General features: G+C 38.8%; 3 protein-coding genes across 5 annotated transcripts; 1 reads left to right on the top strand and 2 right to left on the bottom strand.

Annotated features, from left to right (window-relative positions):
* Positions 1–583: 583 nt before the first annotated feature.
* LOC103989726 (probable sugar phosphate/phosphate translocator At3g11320) lies at positions 584–5,449 on the bottom strand. Its single transcript, XM_009408670.3, has 4 exons — positions 4,595–5,449; positions 3,351–3,454; positions 2,963–3,191; positions 584–1,043 (listed from the first exon to the last, which is right to left on the bottom strand). The coding sequence occupies exons 1-4, from the start codon at positions 5,060–5,062 to the stop codon at positions 897–899; spliced, it is 948 nt and encodes a 315-aa protein (XP_009406945.1). The 5' UTR covers positions 5,063–5,449; the 3' UTR covers positions 584–896.
* Positions 5,450–10,663: 5,214 nt separating this feature from the next.
* LOC135581526 (interactor of constitutive active ROPs 2, chloroplastic-like) lies at positions 10,664–17,108 on the top strand. 3 transcript variants are annotated; one of them, XM_065153899.1, is made up of 6 exons: positions 10,664–10,737; positions 10,814–10,922; positions 11,630–11,691; positions 13,176–13,350; positions 14,192–15,794; positions 15,879–16,302. In XM_065153899.1, exons 3-5 carry the CDS (start codon positions 11,672–11,674, stop codon positions 15,779–15,781), a joined length of 1,785 nt encoding a protein of 594 aa, XP_065009971.1. In that variant the 5' UTR covers positions 10,664–10,737; positions 10,814–10,922; positions 11,630–11,671; the 3' UTR covers positions 15,782–15,794; positions 15,879–16,302. The 3 variants fall into 3 exon arrangements, 2 of the variants coding, with proteins under 2 accessions (XP_065009971.1, XP_065009972.1); XR_010497074.1 differs by adding an exon at positions 16,978–17,108 and having other exon boundaries at positions 10,666–10,922; positions 15,879–15,961; XM_065153900.1 differs by having other exon boundaries at positions 10,666–10,922; positions 15,891–16,303.
* Positions 17,109–17,797: 689 nt separating this feature from the next.
* Positions 17,798–18,797, bottom strand: LOC135639905 (LOB domain-containing protein 1-like). Its single transcript, XM_065153901.1, has 2 exons — positions 18,438–18,797; positions 17,798–18,310 (listed from the first exon to the last, which is right to left on the bottom strand). Exons 1-2 carry the CDS (start codon positions 18,669–18,671, stop codon positions 17,954–17,956), a joined length of 591 nt encoding a protein of 196 aa, XP_065009973.1. The 5' UTR covers positions 18,672–18,797; the 3' UTR covers positions 17,798–17,953.
* Between the last annotated feature and the right edge of the window lie 463 nt (positions 18,798–19,260).

Below are 19,260 nucleotides of genomic sequence, written 5' to 3'. Positions count from 1 at the left end.
CTTAATGCACTTGTTGGATTATCTGCCCAAAATAAGGTAAGCCCTTCTGAATGTCCATTGTAACTTAATTGTTCATGATAGTTTGAAAACTGTTCCTGTTGTTTTGGGAAGTCATGGCTTTCTTGTTATTCGTTGATTTCTCTTCTGACTTTTGACTTCTGTAAGAATATGCTTAATATAATTTCTAAAATGGCTAATAATTTTGACTGGAACCACACAGCTAATTTTATTGGAGCGTTTGATGGGAAGACATCCGGTTACATGTCTCAACCGAGGCTTTTTACCTGTTTACTAATGTGGAGATCTGCAGTGCAACTGCTATCCTTGTTTTGGAACATGTAAAACATTTCAACACATCAGAAAAGCAGAAGACTCGTTCAAATTGGGTGTTCAAGATCTTAATTTAAGTTTAGTTGCTTTGTAATTGATTTTTACCCTACAGAACTAAAAATCACCACACTGTCAAGATCTTAATTTAAGTTTAGTTGCTTTGTAATTGATTTTTACCCTACAGAACTAAAAATCACCACACTGTCAAGATCTTTAACCTGTTGGTCTGATTAATTCACTTGGGGACAAAAAATAATAATAAAAACGGTGATATAATTAAGTTACAACAACACAATCTCAACAATAACGATATAATAACACTTGCGCTGGCAAAGAATGTAGACCATAAATGTTTCTACCGATGAATGGTGTTCGAGAACGCCTCCTGACTAAAAAGTATAAATCCACATACTGACTGCAATTTCTCTCTTTACTCTATGGTTATATGATCACTGTTGATGCAGATATTGAATCCAGCTAAGTTTACAGTTGAACAAGTGGGAGCCAACGTCATCAGCGAGGCTGGAGGGCTGTCACGTGATGTATGGGCTCCCTGAAGCACACCTTTATTTGTTGCGCTTCTTAGATTCGCTGTAAAGAATGACACCAATGACTGTAAGTGTGTAACCAGCCATTCCTGTTACAGATACTGGGTTCCTAAATATCAGGATTGAGATGACAACAGCCACCGCGCCTTTTGCATTTCCAAGAACCTTTGAAAACAAAATAAACAATCAACATTATTTTCAACAACACACCAAAGCAGTATGAATGAGAGCACTGTGTATTCAGAATCAAAAGTACTAATTTCCAGTTCAACAGAAACTCTGATGTTCAACAACCAACCAAAAGGGGTTTTTCCATTATTTCTAAAACTCATCATGTTATCCCAATCCATACAATCAAGGAACAATCATTACGAATTGTACAATAAGAGTTTCCATTCTGCAAGACATGATTAAAAGAGGATAATGAACGGGTTTAAACATTTTAGGGCAATCAACCAAAATGCCATACTTTTTTGGTGCCTCACTTTCTTATTACAAGGGTACACACCCTGTGCATATACTCAGAAGAAAATTTTGGTGGCATCTCATTTTGTGGCTTGGTTAAGTTCACTCAATTAGATTGAGCCAACTTGATTAAAACAACTTCGGTCAAACCTAATTTAAACCACACTGTGGCTAATTCAAATGTAGCCATTCACATTTACAGTTTGGTTTCACTTCTTGATCTGTCTATATTCTGTTATTTTACTGCACAAACTAATAAAATCCAATTTGAGCAGTTCATATCTTTCACTGCTCTTAACAGTAAAAACAATATCACTAGAAAACAAGATATTCACTCGGATATATTTTATAAGATTTAAACATGAAAGTTAAAGATTTAGTTCAACAGCTATCAAACTGCTATGCCTATGCCAGTATGTCCATTTGCAGAGATTTCCCGGATGCAAACACCATACAATCATTATACAGTCATCACATTGCAAGGTTTGCTTGATTGCTTGGAACTCCTTAACATTTGGTAACCCAGCTTCTTGTCAAAAATTGTGCAGGTTAGCAAATCAACTAGATAGAGTGGCAGCAATTATCTAGGTGGCTCCTAAATCATCTCATCTTACGAATATAGGCATGACATCAGAAATCTTCAAGATCAAAATTGCCAACAATAGTTATATAAGGAGACATTCCTAGGGGGCTTCTAATCATGTAGGTCAGAAATTCCTGAAGACTTGAGAGTGTGCAATCAAAATTAAAGGAGCTCTAAAAGAACAAGTATAGATTGTTACTCACAAATAATAATGGGTTTTAGGATTAGGATCGCATCAGAGAACAAGGAAGGATCAAAAGCAACTGAAACCAAGACCAGCTGGAACTTGGTCAGAACCTTGTTGGAAGATGTAGATGAGGGCGGTCCAGGGTATAAGGCTTCTTCGATTGCAGGGTTAAGGAAACAAGCAAATTTCCTTAAACCAAGACCAGTCATGGTAATGATGTGGTTAACAAATCAGCAAATTTCTAAATATTAAAAATTGACAAAATCAACAACAAACAATTATATAAAAGTAACAGATAACAACATAAAATATTTTGCTTCTCCAATTTTGGCCTTTTTTTGGAGCCTACATATATTGTATTACCACATCACAAAAGTATATTTATGCTGAATGCTAGTAACAAAACAATAGTCAAAGTTCATTAAGTGGACTGTGATAGCCATCAAAGAAAAAACAATAAATTAACACAAGCATGGCTCTGCAAACCATCAAGTAGACAGTTTCTACAATTCTTTTAGGCACGGGCTTCTTTATGCATGGTGTTACATTGTGCCACATTCTTATTTATGGTAACAAAAAACAAAAATGTGCAGATAGGGAAATAAAAATATTGTAGAGCTTGAAGGACACAAGACATTAACTTCTACAGAAAGTTCAGAGTTTTATGCAAAATCAATTTGAGGAAGATGGGGAAAAAATAGGAAGGAACCTTGGGGAGGGGGACAATAACCAAGGAAATAAATTTGAGAAATGTCATACTTTATGCATTTACTTAAACTTTAATTGTTAAAAAATAAAGAATTTTAATAATACAGAACATAGAATAAGTATTAATCCCATGAAACTTACCTGTAGGGTCAAAGCACTTGTATGTTTTGTGACCAGAAAATTGGTCAAGTTCACGAAATATGCCAAAGAAGAATTGAACAGGAGGTACCAAATAATTTTGAAGTCTTCTCTAGCAAGTGTCAGTGTGATACCAATGACATTCTCCTCCATTATAATTGTTGCAGGAAGCAGAAAAATTACTGCTATTGGAGCCATATATAGGAGGAGATTCATAGAGTTCAGCTTTTCCCTGGACATGACGCATGTGAATAAGAACATATGTTATGTAAAATATGAAATCTCAAAAGAGCCTCCTATTACAAAGTGCTATCAACATTTGTAATTATGGAAAAAACCTGAAAATTTCAATAAAGGATTTCTTAATGAACAAATAGAATACAGAACTCACCCCTCAGATGACATCAAAATTCCTTGCAACACCGTCTTAAGTGCCCTGGCAGCAGTAGCACCAATGCACATAAGAAAACCAAACAAATGAAAACTTGGCTCCCCCTATAAAGTTGAGAACCATCAGAGTGTCAGTTTTCACATCTTTCAGTCTTAAATCTGGAAAGACGAAAGATTATTATCTGTATAATCCCATGTGTTGAAGAAATCCCTTGCACAACCATCGAAGCACATAATTTAGGAAACAACTTATGTCCCTACATCAAGGAGGTTGACTATCTATACGGTCGTAATAATGTCTAACATCTGCTGTTATATGAGATCAGAGCAATAAATGTTAAGAAGAGAAATAAAGCCTAATAAAACAAGACTTAGTTTTGCACAAAAAAAAAATCATATATTTGCCAGCTTCCTACTATGTCACTCAAAGGTTTAATGTTATTGTTTCTTTATTTACAAAACACACACCTAGTGGTGCTTAGATAGATAGATAGATAGATATATATATATATATATAGAGAGAGAGAGAGAGAGAGAGAGAAATAAAGGTAGATTTTACAAGTACAAAAGAAGATTGGTCAACACAATACTTCAACACAAGAAGCCAGTAAAGAAACCTAAAAGACCAAGAGAGGAAAAGAGAGACATTTTAATGATCATGCAGAACAAATAAATCTAACAGCTCACCATATTGACATTTGAGGACCTGAATGATATATAAGATGGAAAGAATTACAAATGTGTTACTCAATCATGACAAGAATTCGTGCTTGTCTACTAATGATGATAGAAACATCTAATAACGAATGATGTGAAAACAGATAGCATTGCATCGCAACAATGTTCATCCTATTCACACCCACAGAAATAAATCAACATAATAAAGGTTATGCCCTTTCATGTGTTCTATCATTTATGTGCTGGAAAGAGAGATAATCCAAGATCGTACATGATTTAAGCACACTTGAGACAACATATTTCACGAAAATCAACTAGATCAGTGTGTGTGTTAATCCAAATCCCCTTTTCTGGATCCCCAATTGCGACATTCAAATATTCTATGTCCTGGAAGGAGATAATCCAACATTCAATATGGTTCAAGAACCCTTGATACGGCATATCTCATAGGAATCAAATAGATGTAATCTGACTGTGACCAAGAAACAACAATCTTGATATATTCTAACTGGCAGATGTAATCAAGAAATAAGATCTTGCCATCCTACTGTGATCAAGAAAGCTTACCCCACTGGCAATAATAACACCCGTGACGACAGGCACGAGGGTAATGTACGTGAGCCACGACTCCCGCCGGAGAGTCATGAGATAAGCAAACACCGCGGTGAAGAAGGGGGTGGTTGCCCCGATCGCCTGGTTGAACGAGACGGGGAGGTAGCGGAGCGAGATGTTCCCGCTGACCACCGACCCGCAGAACACGAGGCTGAGGGTGGCGATCTTGAACAGCTGTACGCGGGACCGGATGGCCTGCATCGGCACAACCTTAAGCCAGGCGATGGCGACGTAGCTGAGAAGGGAGCAGGCCGTCATGTGGCACATGGTGAGGAAGATGGGGTACTTGAACCCGTAGTTGCTCAGGAGGTACTTGTTGAGGAGGAGCACCCCGATGTTGGAGGAGTACCACGCGGTGACAAGCCCGACGGTGAAGAACCGTCCGGTCGCCAGCGCCGGCGACAGGGCGGCCTTCGCGCTCATCTCCTCCGCCTCCGCTGCCTCTCGGCCGCTGTTCCTCCTGCGTGGATCCGTCGATCTACGTCTAGGGGATGGGCCGATCTAACGCCGACCCGCGGATACCGACGGGGAGACAGATCCCGGCCGACCCGATCGTTTCTTGGATCGGCAGGCTCGTCGATCTACGGATGGATCTCGATCGGTTCTTGGATCTAGGAGGCGGAGAGATAGGGGTTACAGTTGATGTCTGTGGAGGAAGAGGGGGGAGTGGACGTGGGTCGGATTTATTAGGCAGAGGGAGAGCGAGAGAGCGAGAGAGAGAGAGAGAGAGAGAGAGAGGGCGGGGTTGGGGGGAGAGGAGACAAGAGACTCTGATGGTAATGGGTAGAAGAGAAGGTGAAGACTTCGTCCATCGACACGAAGCGTTAATGTTTTATTTGGGGGCATTATTCCTTTAATCATCGAAATATACATTAATGTATTTTATTCCTATTATATATATATATATATATATATATGTGTGTGTGTGTGTGTGTGTGTGTGTGATCGAAATATACAATAATATTTATAGTATTTTATGATATACTAAAATACTATAAATATTATTAAAAAATAATATAAATGACATCACATCATATTTCTATATCATAACTCGTAGATCATTGCAGTATTATATTTTTAAATTTATATTTAACTTGATTGAGATTATGAATCTATTTAAATTATTTATAATATTTTTATTATAGTGACCAAAGCATTATACTAGTTGAAAAAGTTTTAAGAGATAATTTAAGTTTTTTAAATTAATAATACTGTTTGAAAAAAATAAAAATAAGGGTATCGATTGAGAAATATTTTTAAATATAATTATTTTTAAAAATCATATATATATATATATATATATATTGCTGAGTTATAACAAGTTGATTTGAGTTGGATTACGCCTGTCTTCATAATAACCCACTCATAAATGTGATGCCACGTTGTCGATTAATATACTCAAGTCTTTGGTGGCACCGACGAGTGTAAATTGAACGCACATGGGCTTCTTTGCCAGCTCGGTCAAAGAGAGAGGATAGGCTGCGTAGCGACAGGTAGGCGGTGGACTTCACATACGCACACAACCAAGTCTTTATTTGGACGTCTCACTGACTTCACACCTAACGCACCCTCACATGGTTTACGCCTCCATGCTGATTGAAGTTTAGATCGAACGGTGATGCGTGCTCCTATCAGGCCCCATCGATCCATATCAAGATCTTGACCATTGATAATAGAATTACGAGTCGATGCGATAAGAAGCATGTTGGCAATGCCTGCAATTTTGAACATTGTTTTCACTGTCAATGTAGGAGTTAGTCGTCGTCGTCTTGTTCGAATAATGACAAGAGAAGATGATGGGAAGCACGATTACAATGATAGGAAGGTATTTGATGCCATATTCTTTTTTCTCTTTTAGTCTAAAGGAATAAATACTTTGTTGCCTCACATCACGAGTACAGCCAATGTTTGATCAATGTTTGATCAAGTAAATATCGATTGATAATTTAAAATCATTTCATCATCAGTAACATCTGAATTAATTCAATATGATTCAAGTTCGAGGGCACATAAATATCTAAAGTGGTTTCAAGATAGCTCCGAAATAAGAGTAAGCTCTCGAGATTAAAATCGTTTGCATTAAGACCAATGTTGAAAGAAATTTTTTTGATCCGATTACTCTAATATTCAAGTTAATCCTATATTTTATTTATATATGAATTTTGCTAAAATAGAAAACCTCTCGATATAACATCGAGAGTTAGCTTTTATATCTAACCTAACTTGATCCACAGAGAGGATAGCATGTAATTATCCTAATATCGATTGGGGAGAGACCGTTTCAATTAGTCTATTTTAAACTTTTGTTCATACAGGTGGAGACTGACTTGAATCATTTTTTTTCACGATAGCTTTCACATATTGTTTGTATAGCGACCGATGGATCGTTAATATATTTTCTATCAAATTATATATGTTCATAATTAATATAAAATTTTTATTATTTTTTAAACTAGATTTTCTTACTCATAAATTGTTGTCTTTTAAAAAATAGCCATGTCACAAATTGTTGAATTTATTATGACCCTTAAGGACTTAAAATACGATAAAATTTGGACTCTTTCATCTCATTAAAATATCAAATGAATGCAATAAGGACAATAGCCATATCATTCGTTCGTCAAAGGGGTTTGGTATCTGTTAGCCATCGGCGTTGACAACGAAGACGAGATTCGTTGCTCTTCCACCATAAATTGTTGCAGGCGACGAAAGACGCCTTCCCACCGCCTTCGTCTCATGTGGATTGGACGCCGTCAACGCGCCTAACCTCTCCTCCACACGCACGAGAACAAAGAATGCGCCAACCTTCTTGAAAACTGGTCTGCCGCCTCCTATCTCTTGGAAACACAATAGTTGACCTTCTGACTTGGATCTTAATGGCAACTTTTGCATTAGAACGTGAAATTTCCGCCTAAATTGTTGTGATCCAACCCAAAGGAAAATTAGTCGGTTCGCAATAATATCAATTTGTTATAATGTGACTCAATAAAAAAATATTTTTTTGATCTAATTAATTTAAAATATTTAATTGATAATCTTGTCGATCAACTCATCTCCTCTTTTGAAATTAATAATTTATTTACAACATAATAATTTGATAAATATATTACCTCAAATAACATAAAGTAATGATTTTTTTTTTTTTTGCCTACGTTTGTCAATCATGACACAATCTATAAACTCTTTGAACTATAAAAAAATATTCACTAAAAGACTGTTTTTTCTAAGGAAAATAGTATTTGGCTCTTTATTAGACCTATAATTTTCTAACTCTTCAAGGAATTGAAGTAACTCACACAAAGATCTCTAATACATTACTGATTCCAAATCTTTTAGAATAAATAGTTTAAGTTGGTCATCAATTCATCAAGTTCATGAGAAATTCACATGGCATGGGAACTAAAATTTCCAAGTGGATATGTTAATTCTACATTGCCAACAATTTTAATTCAGTTGTTAAGCAACTCTCTATCTCACAACTCAAGAGTGCTTAGCTGTGCAGCTTAATGTCTCAATCATCCAGAGCAGATGAACTGTGATACTGGTTTCTTGCACAGCAAGCTGTGTTTTCTTGATTCCTAATGATCTGATCATTAAGATAGCAGATAAAAGATAACATAGCCATCAATACCTTACCATAAAATAAGCTTTGCTTTAGTGTGCAGCATCATTGCAATGCTGGTTAGAAGGAAACTAAGGATAGTATAAATAAAAGAAACCTTCATCATCATGTGTAAGCTTAATCAGCTTCACAGGCTGTGTAAGATCTCCTCTTGAATCATTTATGTTGGTGCTCAAATAAGTTGTTGCTGCTCCAATCTAATCATCTTCATGTCAGCATTTGAATCTTCATCATGTTTACATCTTTTCATAATTCAAATCATGAGTTCATGTAGATGTGAGAAAGCAATTTACAGATGAATTAATACATGAATGAACAAATATTAGTCCTAAGTACATTTTCTTTCTCCATAAAGTCTTAGATCTACAAAGCATTCACATGTAATAAATCAAACCAAATCTGAAGTTGTATATGCAACTAAATTGTAATAAATGCTATGAATGATGACAAAATAATATATGTTAGCAGCAGTAGAGGAGCTATAACTAAAATTTATCCAATTCTTCTCTTATATTATATCCTGTTTTTCAACAAGTGGTGTCAGATTAAAACATTGACAAAGGAAAAAAAATCATAAAAAGGTAATTAAATCTGCTTGCTAATTTATTATTATATGTCAAGAATCAGTAAATGTTGCTTTGAGAACAAGTGACTCAAAGAAAAAGAACACTTAGGTTTGAGATTGGCATGATAGCTTCCAACAATCCTTCCTGTGACTATTGAGAAGAATCATACAAGTTTGAGCCACAATCTACAAACCATAATGACAACCAAAGTGCAGAAACACCAAATGTCATCAGCACTAAGATGCAAGCACAGCAACTCAAAGAACTTTACATGTGGTGGCTGTTCCACTCAAAGAAACTTTATGTGGAGAGCCATTAAGATCTTTGGTTGGGTCCTTAGTTGATGAAGTGTTACTTCCTTTGCAAAGCAAGGAACCTTACCTTTTGAATGTGGCACACTCTCCTCATTGTGGTCACCCACCTTCTTCCATTTGCCCCTCCACCTTAAAGGGCACCAAGTAATTATGTATGTTTGAGTGGACTCTGTATTGGCATTTCAAAGAGATACTGATTCAGAGTCAATGAATTGTTTTGCTGATGGATGTCAGGGTGATCAGAGCTCTTCTGAAAGGAACCACCTGCTTGTGTCGGACTTAAATGACCAATGTGGGGGGTCTTCTGAGCATATCCACTGCTACAGCTACTGCTGCTGCTGCTGCAAGTCTGGATTCCCTTTCACTGCATCTACAGCTCCAGGAATTGTCTTCTTTGTTGATTGTCAGTCTGCTACTTCAGCTTCTCACCAACTGAGTTCTTCAATTGAATTGCTACTGAGCTGCTGAAGCCATAACATGTTTTTGAGTTACAAAACCTGGGAATTAAGCACAAAGTAGGCTTAGTGTTGTTGTTTAATTACCTTATTTTCCTTGTTTTTGGAGAGCAGAAAGGCTTGTATTTGCTGGTTACTGGACCCCAAAGTCAATTGAGATCCCTAGTCCTCCTCAAATGATGATGACCACCAAACATTTTTTTTGCATTGATTGAAGATGGAAATGAGTGTCATTAAAGAGTAAAACTACATGACAATATTTTCAATTGTATTGGTGCATAATTTATTATGTCTGCAGTAACAAATTATATATAATGATTAATAGAGAAATTGATAACCAAATCACTTATTTATATTCAATGCATTACATTAACCCCTATTTGTAGAAGTTAGAATTAAGATTTTTTTTTACTTTAATCAAGAAAATAACTTTTAAATTTGTTTAAACTCTCAAACAAATCTATTAATTTAGTGTTGTTTGATGATTTAACCATCTATAAAATCATCAAAAAATAAATATTTTTTATTTTTTTAAAAAAAATTTATTATATGTCTCAAACTTAGATCAATTATTTACTGAATAATATATTAATCAACTTAGATGTTTCTAATAAATGTTTTTTATCTTTTAATGACAAATCAAATAAGCAACTATTGCTAAAAATTTGGCTACTGCAAGTGATATACAATCAGACACCCCTTTTTTAATGAAGAATTAATTCCATCAGATCACACTTCAAAACGCTTATTTTGAAACGCATGTTTGCTTTTAACCGGTAAACATCTCTCTCTCTCTCTCTCTCTCTCTTACACGTACACACGAACGCCCGCACGCGCACACTTCTGCGGGACTGTCTATTTCGAATAGGAATAGTGTCGCGGGGGTGAGCACAAGGCGGTGAGCCGATCCTTGTCGTCAGTCTCCGCTGAGATGCCGACAAATCGAGGCCTGCGGTCAACAAAGCGGTGTGAGCACCGCCTGTAGGCGAGGCGGGTGACGACGGCCGCATCGCCTTCAAGTAACCCCCGGACGCTGTGTGACAATGCAATATAATGTAAGCCTCCCTCCGAGCGCGGCGACGAAATCTAACGCTCCTCGTTGCTCGTCCATCTCCAATCTCCATGGCCGCCGTGCAGACAAGTCATAGTGCTCGCGCCTTGTGATTCCTACAATATATTATTCTTTAGTAACAGTGCGTGTCTTCTCACTTGCTCAGGAGAGTGCAGAGGACAGGAGGCGGTGAAGGCCTGGGGAACTGCGAAGGAGGAGGAGGAAGAAGAAAGAAGAAGCCACTAGGAAGATCGCCGGCTGATCCAATCTTTCCGGTTATTCTCCTTCCAGTTCTTCATTTTTGTTGAGCATTCTATTGCGAAGCAGGGGAAATGTGCCGCGAAAAACTGAGCTTTTTTCTTCCCCCTTTGAACAATAGATCTATTTTCTGTTGCCTTTGCTCTTCCTACTTCCTGATGTTGGTTTCTTTTGATTTGATCGGAAAAGTTCCTTTTTTTTGTTCTCCGCATCATATATGTTAGCGGCGGCTTCTATTTCCCTTTGTTCATCTCTTCCGAAGCTTTCCGGAAGAGCAAGCAAATGCTACGTTACATGCTTCTCTATGAACTATGCTCCACATTTGCTCGTTTGTCATGTAATCGCTTCAGATGAGAACTTGAAAGCTTCTATTTTTTTTTTCCCCGTTTCCTTCATTTTTTTTTGGCTCCGGACGTATTCGTTGGTAATGTAGTGTGAATTTTTCGAAGGTAAAGTTGACATCTTCCTCCTAAATATACAGCCTTTCTGAGCTGATTCTTTATTTCTACGGATACTTTACTCCGTCGTCATCATTTGGTGGTCTTGTTAGCAATCTGTTGACTCAATTGATTGATCACTGGCATTTTTCCTTGAATGGGCACTCCAACATCATTATGGAGTCTACGTGACAGATTTACCTCGTTCATGTTCAAGCTAATCAACAAACAATAAGCTCACCTGATATGTCTTTCTCTTTGGTCGATCTGTTCTTTCCTGCCTGCAGGTCTGGCTTGTGGACAAAGGAGGACAGTCTCAGCGAGAGAAGATGCAGACAACCAAACAAAGGCCTGTCTTTTCTTCTTTCGCACTTTTGCCATAAAATACTTGCTTCTGCTATCGCATAGTTTAGTGTATGATCGTTTTACTATGACATGGTTGGGTCAAAGGGTATACTCTGTTCTTTGTCTGGACTATGAACTGGATGTGGTAAGAGGGAGTCTTCCCTTCTTCCTGCATGCCTGCGACAAACTTCTTATAAGCATGAATTAGTGGGTCATAGCTGCAATGTGATCATGCTATTTTTTGTACCTTCTACTGTCTGTTTATTACCTAGATCTGCAGGTATTATGTGGCTTCATTAAACAGCTCTTTACACAGGATTTTTTGTTTGCAAGCTTGAGTAAGAGAATTAATATTTCTGCTTCTTTACTCAAACTTTTAGTTTCAATCATAGAAATTTAGTTATTGTTTATTGGTTGATGGAATCATAATTATGATTTCACAAAGTCATGCAAGGATATGAAGATTGTGATGCATATGGGGTTTCTTCCTGGATCTCCTTTTATTTCTTCTGGTGAAACTCTTATTAAGTTCTTTTACGAGGATCTATGAACATGGATACTTCAATTTGCTTGGTGTTACCGTATTGGGTACATATTGAATATGCTACTTATGGGGATACCTGTAGATATTTACTCGAGCATATTTCTTTTTGTGAGACTCTTATCGAGTTCTTCTACGAGGGTCTATGAAACATGGATACTTCAATTTGATTGGTGTGATCGTATTGGGTACAAATTGAATACTCTACTTACAGGATACTTCTCAGCTATGCATGGGACACCTCCGCAAGGTGTCTGAGAAGACCACATTACCTTCAAGATATTAGTGGATGGTTCAGCAATACTTGTTGGGAGAACTTTGTTCTTATTGAATGCTACTCTTTAAATGAATATATGATTAGATAAATTGCATATATGTCATTCGTACCAAACATCGGTGATCGATGAAATTAATGGAACAATCTTTAACTTCACCGACCACAAGTTCTTGTTGTCTATATATTTTTGCCATACTGTCACTAAGAATTAGAATTTCGATGATGAATATGTTATGAATGCTACGTGATTCATGGTATATGACTACCTATTCTAACACTAAACAGAAATGCCTATCTTTGTTATACGTAACATTGTACATATTAGATATTTTTTTAATTGCTTTTTCCATGTCAAGTCGTAGTGTCTCAATCCTTATCCACACTTCATAATTAGTTCTTTTGTATTGGAGAACCACTTGCTGCTTTCCAAAGTCTGCTCCTTTGTTTCTTATTGGTGCTCTGCTTTTGGATTAGAGAACTTGTTCACATTTCACCAACCTTTTGTTTGTTGATCATTCATTTTGACTATTTATGTGCCATAACTTACCTGGAAACAGTACAAAAAGCGATTATTTAGCTAGTGATCTACCATCATTTTTTGCACTTGTTCTGTCAAACGCTGTATGTGCACTGATATCTACAAGCAATTGAGTTCTTTTGCTTGACACAGGAGCGTGTCACTGGAAATTCCTCAAAGAACATCACCAGTCACCCCTAAAACTCGTGCAAGCAAGATTGGCGATAATGGATCCAACTCTTCTACTTCTGCTACATCAATCAGGAACCCCAGTGAAAGGAGTCCTAAGGTGATCGTGCGCCGGTCACCTAGAAGTCCAGTGACCGAGGTATAATATTCATGCATGGTGAAGTCATTCTATTTGTACTCTTCGATGCACATGAGTAGACAAGCAAATTGGCTACTAAATTTAAATGTTTAAATGAGGTATCATGTCCGTGCATGGAGGAGTCTTAAAGTCAAAGAGAAATGATTAAACTTGAGATTTATAAAGTTTCTAACATATCTTTGAAGGAACCAATCAGACTGTGCATTACATAATCTAATGTAATATCAAGTCAACTTAACAGCGAACTCTTGGATGATAGAAACTCCCACAAGGTGCCCTGGATTCCCTATCAAGTTAACTCATAAGTAGGGTGGCCCAATGCACAAGGCTCCCAACAAAACGCCATTATTCTGTAGCGTAATTGCTGACACATGGATCTAGGACTGACTACCTCAACCTGTTTCAAATGTTAAGGAAATTGAACATCATTAATGTCCGACCCCAAATTTTGAACCATTCATGACAAAATAGTTTCTATATTTGTAATGTGCATTTACATTTGCCTTACTTGACATCTTGCCACTATGTACCAGATGTCCACACCAATCACTGCTTTTCAATAGGATTCTGCAATCTTACTAACAACAAAAAGGCAATGCTTACAATTTAAGATTTCATCACCTTTGCGATTTCAGATATCCGATAAATCTTTTTTTCTTAAAATAAATACACCAATCGCTTTCCAATTTGAAATCTGATGGCCAGCATGTGTACTATCACACACCAAGGGTAGCCAAGTCTAAACATCTTTCCCACAGAGTTCACCATCTTGCTATTATATTATGCTGTTTCTGTTTGTTACAACCATTAAATCAGCTATTATCTTATGAACGAGTTCCAGAAGAGGCATGCTACTAGGTTGTCCGAGTTGGATACTCAGATCTTCCAGCTTCAAGAGGACTTGAAGAAAACAAGAGAACAGCTTAATTCGTCTGAAACATGTAAGAAACGGATGCAGAAGGAAGCAGAAGAGGCCAAGAAGCAGCTTCAGGACATGTCAGCCAAGCTAGATAATTCCCAATGCCAGCTTGTTGAGTTTTCAGCAGCAGAAGAAGCTCGCCTGCAGGAATTACGGAAAATCTCTCAGGAGCGTGATCGTGCATGGCAGTCAGAGCTAGAAGCAATCCAGAAACAACATTCTATTGACTCAGCGGCCTTGAGCTCTGCCATTAATGAGATACAGAGGCTGAAAGTGCAGCTTGAAATGGTTCTCAAATCTGAGGCTGCGTATCTGAAGCAGTCTGAAGTAGCACGCACTGAACTTCAGGATTTGAAGCAAGACATGGCAGAAACACTTTCAACCATTGAAAACCTAAAGGTTCAGCTTAGAAATAGCAAGAAGTCGGAGGTTGAGGCTCATACATTGGTTGATGAGACTCGAGAGCAGCTAGAGATGGCTAAGACCACTATCAAGACTCTACATTCTGAAGGGTTGAAGCTCAAGGAATCCTTCAGCTCCGAGGCTAGAGTAAACTCGCTGGAAGAAGTGAAGAATTTGAACACAAATGATCTTGGTGAGGAAGTTCACTTTGGCAAACTTTCAGAGAAAACCAGGGACAACTCGATGGAATCAGAAGTAAGACAACTAAGGTCTGCGCTAGAAGCTCTTGAAGTCAAGTATCAAGCGGACCAAATCCAAAGCACAATGCAGATCCGGTCTGCTTATGAGTTAATGGAGCGAGTGAAAAGTGAAAGTGGACTCAAAGAGGCTGCACTGGAGCTCCTGTTGAATCATACAAAAGCAGAGATTACAGAACTAAGGGCTAACCTACTCAAGAAGGAAGCAGAACTTCAGCATGTAGCAGACGAAAAAAAACTGAGAACAGACAATGGAGAAGTTCAAAAGGCACAAATGCAATCTGAATTTGAGCTGAAGCTTATTAAGTCAACTAATGAGATAACAGAGTTGAAGTCAAACCTCATGGACAAGGAGACCGAACTGCAGAATATTCTGGAGGAGAATGAGATGCTGAAATCAGAAATGGGAAAGAGAGAGGTGGACAATCGAAAAAGTAACTTAACCACTATTGCTGAGCTGGAGTTGGCAAAGGCTGCAGAACAGGATGCACTTATAAGGCTTGGATATGTTACTGAAGAAGCTGATAAGAACAGCAGGAAGGCTGCCAGAGTAGCTGAGCAACTTGATGCAGCTCAAGCTGTGAATACAGAGATGGAATCTGAGTTGAAGAGGCTAAGGATACAGTGCGATCAATGGAGGAAGGCAGCTGAAGCAGCTGCGGGGATGCTTAGTTCCGGCCACGAAGATGGACACATGGGAAGGACTGGTTCACTGGATTCTGACTACAGTTCGATTGCTGGGAAGTTGATGAGCTCACCATTTTCCGATGACCTGGACGAAGAATCACCAAAGAAGAAGAACACTAATATGCTGAGGAAGATTGGTGGCTTGTGGAAAAAAACCCCCAAGTGATATTGGTTACACGGTATGTCGATTCGAGCTTCCTCTTCTCTTTTTTTTTTTGTTGTCGTCGTCATCCTGGTGGACTAAACAAGCAAATGCTTGCTAGGTCATGATGTAGATGTTCTGCTCTCACGAATACGGTGGCCTGCGAAAATAATGCTGGGGGATGCAGCATTACGCAAAAGATAGGTATCACGAAAAGCCTAATCTTTGTTTTGTCTTGCAGACTATAGCTTTCTTGATGATACTCGAAGGTTATCTGTAACTTATAGTCTATCTGGAAGATGCTACTTCTGTGGTGCAGCTTCCAATTTTGTTTTTTCGAAAGGACCAGGTTGTATCTTGTCTTAATCCATCATCTATTCAAAAACAGGGTTCAAAACTGATGACCTTTAAGATTATAGTTGGCAATTTTATATGCATTAGATATAATGAAGCTTTGTCAAATTAATGTGTCCTGATATCTGTCCTCTCTATCCCAATCAGATTAGATATGTCCATGTCAATTAGAGAAATTAGAGAACACTACAAAATTCAAGTTCTTTTCCTGGATTGTGATCTTGAAATTGAAATCTGTCCTTGTGGAACACACAAAAGCCATATTTAAGGAAGACTGCCTCTTATGAATAGCGTTAATGCTTAAACCTTGTCTTCTCCAAAAGAGAGTTCTACTGCTAGGAATTATGCTCTCCACCATATGATCATGGCCCAGTTATCATTCAGTATCACTGCAGCAAATATCTTTTTATATTCGGGTTCCGAGTTCCTTATTCTTTTTTGTATAATAAAAAACAAATGCTTATATTTTCTGCTGAGTAATACAACCAAATGCATCTTTTTACAAAGATAAGCTGGGAATTCAGCCACTTCTTCAGATCATATAGCAGGATTAATCTTTGTGAATGATTCATTTGAGGTAAATAAACTCTTCATATGTGTTCTAGATTGGCACTTGGTGCAGGAGGAAAATGTATTGTTATTTTTGCTGGTGTGTACTTTTTTGTGCATAAGGAATTCTCCAGTATGTGAAACACTATCACCAAACAGCACAATCTGTGAACAGTGGGTGAAAGAATCCTCTCTCTTCTTTGTGGCACCTGACATTTCCCATGCTGTCTCCTCTCAGGATCAATTGGCACTTTGTTTACTGTTGGCACTACTATAATTTGGTAGTCCAAATCAGTCAAACTGTTTCCTGTTGGCAGGCATCAAATCTTGGTGCAATCCATGTCATATTCCACATCACCAGCTTGTGGTTGAAAGTTGAAACCCATCAAGGGAGTGCACGACAAGTGGTCTCACAGGATATGCAGGAACATGAAGAGCAGATATGGACTTTGTAGTACCTCACAACAGTAGCATATATGACGTAGTTGTGAAGCTGCGATCTGTCGGAGAGATCAAAAATATAATCTTACGACAGTAAATATCGAGATAGTCGGATAACAAATATCCGAGTTTCACATTGATAAATATGAGAATCGGATGATATATATTGGAATATAACTTATAATCTAAATATTGAAGTTTTTGAATTGAATTAAGGGATGTTCTTATCTTCCATCATTAAACCACGGAAGGAAGATCAACTGATGCCTGATCACACTTCCAGCTTTGAAGTTTATAGCTCTGCCAGAAACAAAGAACTCCTTAAGCATAATGCCTGCAGATATTAAGTACTACGAGGTCAAGAACTTGGAGCTCAGCTTCTCTCACGCATCATTTGTTCTGATTACTGCCGGGTCAAGACTGTGACTGTGTGGGCATGTGTTTCATCCAGAGAGTCGGTAGATCAACTAACCTAGCTAAGAAACAAAAAGTAGATTGCAGTGTCAGAAGAATATTGGAGTTCTGAGCCATTTGAGATGGATTTGACTTGCACCTAACCATCAATCACTCTGTCAATGGTTTCTGAAGCTTAGAGATTTAGCCTTACATGGGAACGATAGGTTGGCAGAGCGGTTCATGTTAGATCCAAGTCTTTATCAGATTTGAAGGATGGAGATGACTGTCAATGAAGAAGTATTAACGACAAAGGAGTCTACCGATCTCTTGACAAGAAGCTGATGCTAACAAAGTGTTCCCGAGCCTGTCGCAGTAGTTTGCCTACCGATGCAACTATGATCACTCAGCGACGCAGGTTGTTCTACAGCTTTTATTTGCTACCGACAGAGACGATGCTCATGTCCAAATAGGTGCCTCCCAAATGGCGGCGCCGGCGCCGCCGTGCAGGCTGCCGTCATCGAGGGAGAAGGAGTCGTTCAGAGGAGCGGCCGCGAGGGCGTCGACGGCGAGGGCGGCGCCGTCATGGAGAGTGTGCGACATGCCCATGCAGATGAGGGCCATGACGTTGGCGTTCTGGGCTTGCACGTTGACGGCCTCCGCCTGCGCCCGGGCCAGCTGCGCTTGGAGCTCGTTCACCTGCCTCTGGAGCTGGAAAATGGCGCCGGCGCAGCCGTACACGGGGTCCCTGATCCGGGCATTCGCCTCGTACACCATGCTGCTCACCGCGTCCGCCCGCTGGCTCACCGGAATGTCCTGAGGGTGCAGCGCCCTCTCGGCGTTAGTAATCTCAGCGTGCAGCGTTGAGATCCGAAGATGCATGTGGTCGGCATGACTAAAGCTCATGAGTCGTGCATGCATGGGAGCTAGGCTGATGCGTTACCTGCAGGAGCTTGATGATGTTGCTGGCGCCGAAGACTCGATGGGCGTTGGTGAACTTTTGCGGATCGGTGGGGGGGAAGTACGGGGCGAGCACGCATTTGTCGACGCACCGGCGGCGGAGGACCTTGCAGGCGGCGCAGGGGCTGAGCACGGCGGCAGCAGGAGGCGAGGAGGAAGGAGAGGGGGAGTAGGAGTAGAGGGCAGTCTTGGTAGAGGTGGTGTCGCTGGAGCCCATGGGGACGGGAGTTCAGGAGCAGAGGGAGGCAGAGAACGACTGCGGGTTTCTCTGAACGCGGATGCAGGTGGGGCTGCCGCTCAGGCGAATTAATGGCTGATATATAGAGACTGGTCGGCAGGGTCCGTTTTGTGGCCGTGGCTGACAGCCTGACATCAGCGGTTCAGACTTCGCTGCCGTTTCATTGTTTATACTATACGGGAAAAAGAAAATTAATATATATATATATATATAGTGTATTCCAGCTTAAATATCTGTCTGGCATGAGTCATATTATATACACCATGCAAAGGTAGTTAATAATAATAATAATAATATTATTATTATCATTATTACTCTTATGATAAAAATATTGTTAGTAAATTGATATGGAAACCTTCTTCCCTAACTATAGCTCGACACCTGAAAATACACATACTAATACAATCAATTATCCATAGGAAAAACTCGATCAATAATCAGATCAGGTTAACATTAGTCCAAAAGAAATGTTAAAGAATTTTATCTAAGAATAATTTTTAAAATATTCTTTCTTATCAATCTGTTGTAAAAAGCTATATTATATCTAATAAAAAGTTATATTTTTTTA

Source organism: Musa acuminata, chromosome BXJ3-6, assembly GCF_036884655.1.
Source record: "Musa acuminata AAA Group cultivar baxijiao chromosome BXJ3-6, Cavendish_Baxijiao_AAA, whole genome shotgun sequence".
Classification (NCBI taxonomy): domain Eukaryota; kingdom Viridiplantae; phylum Streptophyta; class Magnoliopsida; order Zingiberales; family Musaceae; genus Musa; species Musa acuminata.
Note: the sequence above shows the minus strand (reverse complement) of the source record. Positions and strands in the feature narration are given on the sequence as shown.